General features: G+C 41.4%; 1 protein-coding gene and 2 non-coding genes across 4 annotated transcripts; 2 read left to right on the forward strand and 1 right to left on the reverse strand.

The window, feature by feature from the left end:
• Positions 1-1,641: 1,641 nt before the first annotated feature.
• On the forward strand, positions 1,642-1,713 carry trnae-cuc (transfer RNA glutamic acid (anticodon CUC)). The gene has a single exon. It is a non-coding gene; the product is annotated as a tRNA-Glu (tRNA).
• Positions 1,714-1,952: 239 nt separating this feature from the next.
• Positions 1,953-2,024, reverse strand: trnae-cuc (transfer RNA glutamic acid (anticodon CUC)). Its single transcript has one exon. It is a non-coding gene; the product is annotated as a tRNA-Glu (tRNA).
• A 329-nt stretch (positions 2,025-2,353) lies between these two features.
• On the forward strand, positions 2,354-6,876 carry LOC139277052 (pancreatic progenitor cell differentiation and proliferation factor-like). 2 transcript variants are annotated; one of them, XM_070895064.1, is made up of 6 exons: positions 2,354-2,515; positions 3,213-3,300; positions 4,082-4,170; positions 5,279-5,356; positions 6,353-6,452; positions 6,590-6,876. In XM_070895064.1, exons 3-6 carry the CDS (start codon positions 4,116-4,118, stop codon positions 6,666-6,668), a joined length of 312 nt encoding a protein of 103 aa, XP_070751165.1. In that variant the 5' UTR covers positions 2,354-2,515; positions 3,213-3,300; positions 4,082-4,115; the 3' UTR covers positions 6,669-6,876. The 2 variants fall into 2 exon arrangements, with proteins under 2 accessions (XP_070751165.1, XP_070751164.1); XM_070895063.1 differs by lacking the exon at positions 3,213-3,300.
• The last annotated feature ends 5,846 nt before the right edge of the window (positions 6,877-12,722 follow it).

The following is a 12,722-nucleotide window of genomic DNA, read 5'->3' on the forward strand; positions in this document are numbered from 1 at the left end:
GGGGAGACCAAGTGTAGATTGGACGACCGCTTTGCAGAATATCTTTGTTCAGTCTGTAAGCATGACCTTGAGCTTCCGGTGACCTGTCACTTTAATTCTCCGCTCCACTCCTCTCTGATCTCTCCGTCCTCGTCCCTCTTACACTGTTCCAATGAAGCTCAATGTAAGCTCGAGGAACAGCACCTCATCTTTTGATTAGGCACTTTACAGCCTTCTGGATTCAACATCGAGTCATTGAGTATATTTAATGTGGAGATAGACAGGTTTTTGAATGATAAGGGGGTGAAGAGTTATGGGGAGCGGGCAGGAAAGTGGAGTTGAGGCCAAGATCAGATTAGCCATGATCTTATTGAATGTCGGAGCAGGCTCGAGGGCCAAATGGCCTACTCCTGCTCCTATTTCTTATGTTCTTTTGTTCTATCACAAACCTTCCCTTTTGTTCTTTCCGTCCCTCCCCCCTTTCCCTGCCCCTACACTTGCTTAAAAATCTGTTACGTCTCTAACTTTTTCCAGTTCTGACGAAGGGTCATCGAACTGATACGTTAACTCTGTTTCTCTCTCCACAGAAATTATTTTTAAAATAATTTAAAAAAACCTTTAACTTACCTTTCTTTGCAGGGTTCTCACCTACTGCCCTGTTCTGGCAGCTTTTCTGGGCGGTTTTCTCGGCAGTGCATGCAGATGCAGGTGGGCGGTTTGCTCCCTGGTGGTCTTTTTAAAATACGGGTGGAATTCTTTAAAAATAAAGAGGAAACTTTCGCGGGTGATTTTTCTTCAAAAAACAGCTGTACCGCTGAGAAAACCGCCAAAAATGAAGGCGAAAGTCTATATTAGGAACAAGAGTAGGTCATTCAAACGTTTGAACCAATTCCTCCATTCAATTAGATCATGGCTGATCTGTATTGTAACTCAATTTACCCACCTTGGCTCCATATCCCTTAAAACCCTTGCCCAACAAAAATCTATCAATCCCTGTTTTGAAATTTTCAATTGAACTAATCTCAACAGCTTTTTGAAGGAGAGAGTTCCCGATTTGTACCACCCTTTGTGTGAAGAAGTGCTTCCTGACATCAACCCGAACGGCCACACTCTAATTTTAAGGCTAAGCTCCTATGTTCTCGACTCCCCCACAAGAGTAAGTTAACAAATATACAAATCTCATATTATATATATTTCAAGTCGGTGTTTATGCTCCGCACGAGTCTCCTCCCACTCTGCTTACTTCATATCACCCGATCAACATTCCTTTCTCCCTCATGTACTTAACCAGCTTCCTCTTAAATGCATCTATGCTATTTGCCTCAACCACTCCATTTGGAAGCGAGTCCCACATTCTGACCTTCTCTGGTCCCTGACGTTCCTTATGTTAGGAGTAATGTTGAAGTGGTTTGAAATTTTTATCATTTCTGCAGCTAAAAACTGATAAAGGAATGATTGTATGGTACAAAGGAATGATCATGATGTTGTAAATGTGTTTAATGTTGAATAAATCCATTGTTGTTCTTGAAAGGCTGAAGAAAAGAATGAGTTTATAATGGAACCCCACAAGTGTGAACATATAGAAACAAAAATAAAAATTTGGAACCACCACATGGTTTCAAAGTGTTCAAAGATCAGATCTGCCAGCGTAGTTTACAGAGCTCCCTGGTGGTCTAGTGGTTAGGATTCGGCGCTCTCACCGCCGCGGCCCGGGTTCGATTCCCGGTCAGGGAACAGTATTTTTACATTGCGGCTATTTTCAAAAATCTAATTGCAGGGACTCCATAAACGAAGGGATAAGACATGAAGCACTCAGTGTTTGTTCCTTTGGCCTTCTGTGTGTTTCTAGCATCAATTCTTTTTGTTTGCAATTAACAGAATCTATAGTAATTTCCTCTGTTCTCGATTTTAACGAAAATGCAGGTTACCAATATTATTTAAAAAATAATCTGAAGCGGTAAACAAAAATACCGTTCCCTGACCGGGAATCGAACCCGGGCCGCGGCGGTGAGAGCGCCGAATCCTAACCACTAGACCACCAGGGAAGCTGCAATAGCTCTTGACATTTGGTCCTCTCGAAGCTGTGGTGCGCGATGATCTCATTCAGACTGAATCCACGGTGGCAGAAGCTTCGAGACTCCTGATTGGGCGAGGGGCGGGGCGTCCACCGGCGACTAACGGTCGGGCGAGCGGTGACTAGAGCCGCTGATTGGGTGAGGTGGTTGGGCGCCCACCAATGACTGACGGCGGGCGGCTGACTGACGCCGCTGATTGGGTGAGGGTTATGGGGCGCCCACCAAATGACTGGATGCCGCTGATTGACGGGCAGCGGGCGGCTGGTGAGCCGCCCAGAGGCTATAAAAGCTGGACCGCTAGCGATTATAGATCATTGCCTGTGAGAGATATAAAAAGAAACTTGTTTTATAGAAGTGGGAGCGCTTGGTGCCAGTCAACTGATTCAATGGGCCCTGTCGCCTAGCGTTTAGTTTCCTCGGTCGTCGCTGTCGGGTTCCTGTTTGGTGCGGGTGGTGTTAAGGTATGTGTGTGTGTGGGGGGACTGGGCAGAGGGGGACACACTCGCTGTCTGGGGCTGGGGTCCCCCACAATCAGCCGTCCTCCCGGACCCTGGGCTCTGCGGGATCCCGTTCCCTCTGTTCTTGCTGGCAGCGCTCCTGGTTGCGAGGCCTCTTGACACCAGAAGCCTGCAGGGTAGGGTTTTAATGCCAGTGTTTGCGCTGCATTTGCTCACTTCCTGTCTTCAGCAACTTTTTAAGCCCACTCAGCCGTCGGCTGACAGCTGTGCTATGCGCTGAGTGTATCCTCCTGGCAATGTCTGTATTGGAGCCAAGCAACTTTTTTCTTTTTAACTGTTCCAGATTTATCTGGCGCTCTTTTATATCGTTATTATTTGAAGGTTGAAGTGTCAAAATTATCGTTAAGTTTGGGAAATTCAGTGACTTGTGATGACAGTGTACAGACATGTTTGTACATATGTTAATTTAACAGTCACTCCTAAAATAAGTGACACTTAAGTAGCTTTATACTCTGGATGATCCCTCGCAGTCTCTGGGGTTCATAGGATGTTACACGGGCCACAATTCTGTTTATAACGAGTATTGCCCAGACCGCTTAACGCCTGTTGAATTCTGTAGCTAAACTGGAGGTAAATTTCTTGTACAGCAGCTTGATGATTTCTATAAATTCTGTCTCCCTACTTCTCTACCCCATCCCAGGAATACAACTTTCCTTTCCCTACTGCTCCATCTCATCCCAGGAGTACAACTGAGTTTTGCAGTCTTGAAGTTGTAGCAATTGATTTTGGTAAGATTATTGGGTCGGACCAATTCTTAATGCCCCTTTCCCTCTTCCCCTCCCACACTCAATAAACTATAAAATGGTCCCAACTAACTCTGAATTTTTGAATAATTCATCATTTTAGACGATCTGATTTCCTGTGATGCTACATGGATAATTTGGGATCTTGAGCACAGTTGTGCTGTGTAGCTGCTAACCTGTTTTAAGGATTCAGGTATATCAAATGAGGGCAGTCTAGCTATATCCTGGTTAAAAACATAGTCAGGTTTACTTGTGATTTTTATTTTGGACTCTCTCTAGTTCAACCTGCAAACTTCTTTCAAATGTGATTGACATTGATCAAAATTGCTTTTTATACTTTGGCTGTCTGAAGTATGCTGGATATTCTCAAACTTTTAGTTTCTTTACATAAAGACTTAAACCTTATAGCCGATTAGAAAAAAATTTAGACTAAAATGTACTTTTTTGGTGGGAAGGGAAAGCTTTAATTTATTTTTATAACTTGGCAAAGTGCTTAATGTACAAATTACTTTTGATGCAGAATATGATTTGGGATGGAAATATGATATGGGTAACAATACTGATGTGCTTGCTAATTATAAGTAGTGACCTAAAGCTGACCTACAATATGTTGTTCAGTTCTGTGACCAGGATTGCTGGGCATTTCTCTACATTAGAATGGCACACTAATTTTGACGAACTTGTTGAACTACCAGCTGAGTGTAAGTTAGTGGTAATCCTGTTAATCTAAACATATAGTTTTCTTTGTTTCCCACTGCTATTTCAGGGTTACCATCCAGATACTAGTTTGAAAGATCATAATGGCATCCATTCCATCAACTGGCTCTCTTGCAGCAACCCATGACTATTACAGGAGTAAGTAATTTTGCTGGAAAACTTACTTTTTTTGGGGGGGGAGGAGGGGAAATACTGAATTGCATGTGATGTGTGCTACTGGTTAGGCTACTTCCAACGAAGCAGCTGCAAACTTGAATAACTTATTGAGGTTGTAATAAAATTCATAGCAATGAGTTTTACTTTCCATGAGTCCAGCTTGCTGAACTTGATAGGCTAGTATTCCTAGTGTCAGTTCTTTGTACTGTTTATTTCTAATGGCTTTTTCATACTGTATCTATATCCAATAGGATTAAATTTGTAGTTCAATAATTTGTTTCAGCAGCTATGTATGTAGATCACATCCATAAACTTTTTAATTAGATGATGTTTCAAACGGGGTCCAAGGAGGTCCCTGAGGTAATTAGATTCCTGTATTTATTGACTTGCATGCTGTTTCTGTTCTGTATCTGTACTTGTGTTTCTGCAATTACTTTTTTTCATCTAGTTGCCTGGCCACCCCTTTAGGGAAATTAATTTCTGAAGTGTCAGTCTTTTGCAGGGGTAAACAGCAGAAGTTTGAAAACAACTTGCTTAGTGGTTAGATTTTTGGTGACTATTAATTTTCAGATCAAATTGCTGTTTTAACAAAGATGCTAATGGGATCATCATTTTTCCAGGTCCTTGTCATGGCTTTGTTCCTTTTTTGTCAGCCTGCTAATTGGGTTAATATTTTTTGTTAAATAAAAATAATTTTGTATTGCATGATTTCAACTGTGTAATTAATGATAGTTGACATTATACCGCACATGACATTAATGTCAGTAACCAATGAGTAAGAACTGTAACTTCTGTTTAGGTGGAAATCTGTATTCAAAACCACTGGCTTTCAATCAGAGGTTGCTGGACCCCAAGAGTTTGGTGGGTGGAGAATCCTGAGGGGGCTGAGCTCCTCAAATGATTCTGACTTTTGCTTGGCTTTCTGTATTAACTTGGCACATTATTTCTAGTGTTGTATTTTCCTTTTTTGAGGTAGGCTTCAAAACTGTTCTAAACATATTGGGCATATTAGAGAATTGGAGCTTAATAGTTTACAGAAAAGCTAATGTGTGATAAACGCTTGCCTTAAAGTACAAATCTCTAATTCCAGGGCGCCTTGGTTCAGCTTCCAGTAATAGCTCTTGTGGCAGCTCTGAGCACATTGGAGAAGTGATTCCACACAACCCAGGTAAGAGGATTTTTACTAAGCACTAAGCATAATGCAATGTATTTTTGTTAAAAGCTATTGATAAACAGTTTGCTTCATTTCATCATGAGTTAAACAAATCTGTCTGATCTAATTAAACTTAAAACTATATTTGGAAATTGTTTGAATTTAATTATGCCACCAATATTCAAAACTGCTTTTAATTAACTAATTGGTCTCTTGTGGTTACTCTAAGGTGAGGTGAATCCAGATTATAAGTAGTGATAATTGAACAGGATGTATTTTAGTCATACAGTCTACCATTTATATTATATTTTGTATTTATAATTGTGAATTTTTTTGGCAATTTGGAAAGCAAGATAATTAGTTGGTTAGAGCATAGGAGTTTCTTGGCAAATCAGGCTGTGAAGCTGGGGCAATACAAAACAGACACTACAGTGCCACCAGACAGGAGTGTGTTTGAAGAAGCAGGCTACATTATAGATGTAGGAATCCATAATAGAAAAACGTGACCACTGTTTTGTAGACCAGTACATGCAGGTGTAAAATTTGATTAAATTATCTTCATGGGCATGCCTGCATGTTCAGTTATCAGTCAACAAGTCCTTAAAGCATCCCTGGTAATATTACCCTGTGCAAATAGGGTTTCAGTATTATTGTAACTCTTGCTGCATGAATTTATCATGAAACTTTCAAATGTTTCAACAGCAGGAGATTTACTCCTGAAATGTGGTCAGTGCTCATATTAAACTTGAACCTAAATTATAAAACTGTGCCAAGGAAGTTGTCAGATCAAGGCTAGAACATCTTGGGAGTTTGAAACTAGTGTTTAATTGTTTAGTGACTGAGTTGAATGTACACTTGTCACAACAGTATTTGTTTTTTATAAATGGCATAGCTTTCAACAATTGTTAACTTAAAATAGGCATATGTTTATTGACCTGTTTTGTGTATGACCTATATCAAGGACACAGGTAGGCAGATATCATTAGTTATTAATTAACTTTGTATTCTCAGGATTACCAAAGTCTTCATCGGGCCAATGGTGGATCAGCTTTTTCTTTGGGAAAACTCAGAACCTTCCAGTCATGACAACCCTATCTGAGTCTTCAGAGAGGTGAGATATCCATGTGAAGAATAGTAATGGAAAGTGGTCAAGTAATGAACAAGATATATGAAACTATTAATTTGAATGCATATCTTTCAAGATATGTCTCCATCAGATGCTACAATCATTATCTATTGTCTTTCTAGTGGCAAGATCAGCTGTATTCTGCCTCAAGAAGTGATGAGGAAACGACATGCCAGTGAGCCCAGCAAACCTTTGCAATGATTTGCCTTTAGCTCCTGGAAAAAGATGTTGGGAATTTAGGGTGTTCTGAAATCTTAACCCTAAAAATAAAGGCTGTTTTAAGTTTGTTACACTTTTTTTTTAAATACAAATTATTTCTTCTTCTCTTCCATGTCATTGTTGAGAATTGTTGTGCCTACTGGGCTTATTCCAACATCTAGTAATAAACAAATGCACTTTAGCAGCCCAACTGTCTAGTTTTTTCCATTCTTCCAAGCCTACTGCTCTTTGATTTTCTTTTGCTGGGTGACTGTGAAAACAATAAATTCTAGATTAACTGAATCACATGCAGACATAATCCCTAATCATGAATTGATATGCAACTAAGACTTGGCAAGATAGCCGAAAACCAAATCAGTAAGTTTCTCAACAATTTAGCAACTCCTAACATCATCATTGCTGATTGAAAGGTTGGTTACTTCCTTTTTAGAGAGAAAGGGAGATTAAAGTTGGATGAGATGTAAAAAAACTTGTTTAAATGCTCTCAGTAAGACTGGATACTGGACAAGCAATGAAGGGGTTGGCAGTGGTGGTGGAGAGGTAGCACTGGGTGTACAGCTGCAACTATCCCATGTCTTCAGATAATGGTCTAGAAATTTGGGAGTGCCCATTTTTGGTACACAACTAGTGAGCCATAGAGCTTTAGATGTTAGATGTCTGTCTGCATTGGTGGAGGAACCAGAACAGATGAGTGGTGTAAGATTGGTCTGCTACTGTTGTAGCAGTTTGCAAGTAGGTGATGGCTTAATGCAGTGTGGTCACAATCAAAGATGTCAGTTATGACTTTCACTAAGGCCATTTCAATGGTGGGGTGGGGACAGAAACCTGATTGCACAGATGTATTTGGGAAGTGACAACACTTTCAATGACAAGATGAAAGGGAGGTTGGAGATGGGGCAGTAGCTTACAAGGATAGAAGGTCAAGTATATGGTGTTTTGAGGAGGGGCTGGTGATGGCAATGCTAGTTTTGAAAGGCGGAGAGACAATACCTTCGAAGAGGGAACCATTTACAATGTCAGCATAGGGTCAAGGAGGAAGTTGTCTGGTCAGCAGTTTAATGGGAATGAGATGAGAGGGTCATAAAATCATTGGTTACAGCACAGAAAGATGCCATTTGGTCTGTCGAGCCTGTGCTGGCTCTCCAAGAACACTTCAGCTAGTCCCACTCCCCCATACAAAATAAGCCGAGAGGAGATAAACTAGAGAAGGCTGTGGGGTCAGGGTGAGTCTGGGTTAAGGCCTGGCTTCGTGGGCAAGGCAACTGAGCTGATGGTATCAATCTGAATGACGAAGTCCAACAACTATAGGCATAGAAATAGTAAATGGGTAGTAAGAGGAGGGATGGGGCCAAAAAGGAGACCTACACATGGAGATGGAGGGTATGGCTGAGGTATTAAATGAGTGCTTTGCATCTGTCTTAACCAAGGAAGAAGATGCTGCCATAGACATAAAGAAGGAGGTAGAGGTGTTACTGGATGGAATAAGATTTGATAAAGACAAAATACTAGAAAGGCTGGCTGTACATAAAGTGGATAAGTCACCAGGACCGGATAGGATGTATCCTAGGCTGCTGAGTGAAGTGAAGGAAGAAATCGCAGAGGTACTGGCCATAAATCTTCCAAGCTGCTTTAGAAACGGGTGGTGCCAGAAGACTGGAGAATTGCAATTGTTACACCCTTGTTCAAAAAAGGGTGTAAAGTTAAACCCAGCAACTATAGGCTGGTCAGTTTAACCTTGGTAGGGGTGAAGCTTTTAGAAACAATAATCAGGGACAAAATTAAGTCACTTGGACAAATGTGGATTAATTAAGAAAATCCAGCACAAATTTGTTGAAGGCAAATCGTGTTTAACCAACTTGATTGAGTTTTTTGATGAGGTAACCGAGAAGGTTGATGAGGGAAATGTAGTTGACGTGGTGTACATGGATTTCTAAACAACGTTCGAAAGTGCCACATAATAGGCTTGCCGGCAAAGTTGAAGCCCGTGGAATCAAAGGGACAGTGACAGCATGGATAAGAAAATGACTAAGTGACAGGAAACAGAGTAGTAGTGAGCAGTTGTTTTTCAGATTGGAGGAAGGTATACAGTGGTGTTCCCCAGGGGTTGGTTCTAGGACCACTGTTTTTCTTGATATATATTAATGACTTGGATATGGGTGTACAGGGCATAATTTCAAAATTTGCAGATTACACAAAATTTGGAAGTATAGTGAACAGTGAGGAGGATAGTGTTAGACTTCAAGAGGCCATGGACAGACTGGTGGAATGGGTGGACATGTGGCAGATGAAATTTAATGCAGAAAAGTTGAAGTGATACATTTTGCTAGAAAAATAGGAGAGGAAATATAAGCTAAAGCGTACAATCCTAAAGGTGGTGCATGGACAGACACCTAGGAGTATATGTGCACAATTTGTTGAAAATGGCAGGGTAGGTTAAGAAAGCAGTGAATGAAGCTTACAGGATCCTGGGCTTCATGAGTAGAGGTATAGAGTATCAGACGTCTGCTCTCTCAGGTGAATGTAAAAGGTCCCATGGCACTATTTCGAACAAGAGCGGGGAAGTTATACCCGGTGTCCTGGCCAATATTTATCCCTCAACATTACTAAAACAGATTATCTGGTTTGTGGGAGCTTGTGTGCAAATTGGCTGCCGCGTTTCCTACATTACAACAGTGACTACACTTCAAAACTACTTCATTGGCTGTAAAGCTCTTTGAGATGTCCAGTGGTCGTGGAAGGCGCTATATAAATTGAAGTCTTTCTCTAAGACCACACCATAGGCAACATTGAAGTGGGTTGTTTTTCACATGCGCTGCCTGCTAACGGGGTATCAAAAAGGGGTCAGTAGCCTTAGCAGCCAGTTAACCCTGATGATGTGGCCACCTTCATTTTGAAAGGGGTCTACCACTTGCCGCCCAAAGCACCTGTTTCAAGTGGTAGACCCATTTAAATAGGCAAAATCAAGGACCTCCGACATAAATAGGAGCCCGATTGCCAGTTGGAACTGGGTGGAGGATGCATTGTGCAGGCTCTGATCAGTTCCATAGGCGATGGAGCCGAAGAGGCCCAGCAAAGGTAAGTTTGGAATTATTTTTGCGGGACTTGGTGGAGCACTGCAAAAATAACCGAGGACCCCCCCCTGCAATTCCGATCATCCCCGAATTTACTGAGCTGATGGCCTTAATCCAGCGAGCTGCATCAAGATGCTTGTCGGGCAGCCAACAGCCCAATGTAAAACCCCTTCACTTCGAGGGCGGATGACCTGCCAGCATCCAAAAGTCAGAATCAACCCCAAGGAGTGCTGCGTTGTTCGAAGTCCTTTGGATGAGACATTAAACTGAAGCCCCATCTGCCCATTGAGTCAGTGGTTAAAAATCCCGTGCCAGTATTTGAGGCAGGACAATGAGTTCTCGGGTCCTGCCAAACATTCCTCTCTCAACACCATCAAAAACAAATTAACTGGTTACTGCAGTTTGTGGGATGTTGCTGTACACAAAATGGCTTCTGTATTTGGCCATATGACAAAAATGTACACTGTAATTCATCCGTTATGAAGCACTTCGGGATGTTTCGTAGACATGATAAGCTGTGAGGTAAATACAAACTATTTTTAAGAGTCAGAGTTAGTGGGTTAAGGAAAACACACAATACTGACATAAGTTTCAGCTTGGATTTTGTCAATGATCCATAGCGTAAAATACACACTCCTATCTATACACACTGTTGCTTAACGGCTCAAATAGCACATGACTTAGATATGTTTTTATATAGTGGAATTATTTACTCTTGTCTGAGAAATCTTAATCAAACATGTTTTCTGGTTGATGCAAAATCTACTGTCAATATATTCACAGGAGAATTTTTTTGATAATTCTGTTTGGAAATTAAAACCATGGTTACCTTAATGCAACATCTTGGTTAACTACTGAAATATTGAAAACTGAATCCTCAATTATATTTACATGGGATTCCAAAGGGCCTATTCATCCTACAGATCCATGTCTGCAGCAGTTACATTGCTGGGGACCGTTGTACCTCAGTTTTTGGTAACCTCTGTGCCTAACATGAATGGCACTATGGTGGAACCTGCAAAATTATTTGTTTTAGGAAGTTTTCATCATATTATTGTAACAGTTATATTTATTATATTAAGTGATCATTTTATGGCTCTTTTTTGTTTGTTGTATCATTCAGCTTATTTCTTTCTGGATAGTCTGCCCTTATTTCATTAGAATTGTAATATTTTTAAATCTTTCTTTACACCCTGTCTCCACACAGTCTTCATTTCAGTTGAGGAAGGGGGCAGGGGAAAAGGGTCCTATTCTAGGCAATGAATATAATCAAAGTTGCCATCAATATTGCTCCACGTTGGCCTTGTGTGGTGAGCCATGTCTTCTTGACCATTTCTTTCCTTGGTGAAACATTTCACCAATACAAGGCACTTGTGAGGCATCCGGTCTCAGTTGTGGACATAAGAACATAAGAATTAGGAACAGGAGTAGGCCATCTAGCCCCTCGAGCCTGCTCCGCCATTCAACAAGATCATGGCTGATCTGGCCGTGGACTCAGCTCCACTTACCCGCCCGCTCCCCGTAACCCTTAATTTCCTTATTGGTTAAAAATCTATCTATCTGTGATTTGAATACATTCAATGAGCTAGCCTCAACTGCTTCCTTGGGCAGAGAATTCCACAGATTCACAACCCTCTGGGAGAAGAAATTCCTTCTCAACTCGGTTTTAAATGGGCTCCCCCGTATTTTGAGGCTGTGCCCCCTAGTTCTAGTCTCCCCGACCAGTGGAAACAACCTCTCTGCCTCGATCTTGTCTATCCCTTTCATTATTTTAAATGTTTCTCTAAGATCACCCCTCATCCTTCTGAACTCCAACGAGTAAAGACCCAGTCTGCTCAATCGATCATCATAAAGTAACCCTCCAGAATCAGCCTAGTGAATCGTCTCTGTACCCCCTCCAAAGCTAGTATATCCTTAAATACAAGTTATCGTGCTATTATTTCACCTCTGAATGCAAAAATGGAGTCTGAAATAATGGCATACATTTTACACAACATTTTGCAACTTTTCTTTATTTAAGCAACATGTTATGGTTGCACACAGTGTTGTTGTTCAATAAGCAGTACTATGTATGATGCAGTTGGTGCTCATGTTTTTCCACACAGCATGTTCTTAATGTTTATATACCTCACCAAGGAGAGACACAGTTCTCCCCACAGATATGGGCTGGGATGGTTAATTGGATGACAGATTATTCCACTGCACTAATTAATTGTCATTTTGTAAAAGAACAACAGAGACTTGGAAATAGGTTGTCTGGTTCCCTCTAATTTTTTTAAGCCCCTTTAACGGGCTGCACGGTCCATTCAAAATTCCGCACATGCGCGGTTTTTCCATTTAAAAGCCGGTGAGCTGGCTGTGCGGGACATCCAGAGCGCTGCGCGACCACGTGGCTGCGTAGCTTAAAGGGAACATTGTTGTACACCCTCTTGGCCCGGAAACAATGTGAGAAGGAGTTGGAAATAAAAACAGATAACTGCTCGGGGTGCGTTGCAATGCAGATATAGTCTACACAGATACAGTGTTCTATCGGTATCCGTAGAGTGTGATCTGCAGTTAGCCAATTTACTCAGCTGGTAGCATTCTTGTCTTTGAGTCAGAGGTTTGTGGATTCAAGCCCCAATCTAGACCTTGATAACGTAACCTAGTCAGCGACTTCCATGCAGTGCTAAGGAGCGGTGGATTGTCACAGGCCATTTTTCAGATGAGATGTTAAATGAATGCCCTGTCTGCCTGTCCTGGTGGTTCGGGTGGGCATAAAGGATCTCATGGCACTATTTGAAGAGCAAGGTTTCTTCTGGTGTTCACCTCAGTGCACATTTACTTAATTGACTATCTGACACTTTAAAATTTTGATTTTTCATCAGGTTGGAGTTATGTTAAACTGGATGTCCAGCTGAAGTAGTGTGAGACTGTCGGCTAGAGATGGTCTCAGATCTCTTGGCCTCAATGCACTTGGCAGTCA

The sequence above is a fragment of the Pristiophorus japonicus genome, chromosome 12 (assembly GCF_044704955.1).
Source record: "Pristiophorus japonicus isolate sPriJap1 chromosome 12, sPriJap1.hap1, whole genome shotgun sequence".
NCBI classification, from domain to species: domain Eukaryota; kingdom Metazoa; phylum Chordata; class Chondrichthyes; family Pristiophoridae; genus Pristiophorus; species Pristiophorus japonicus.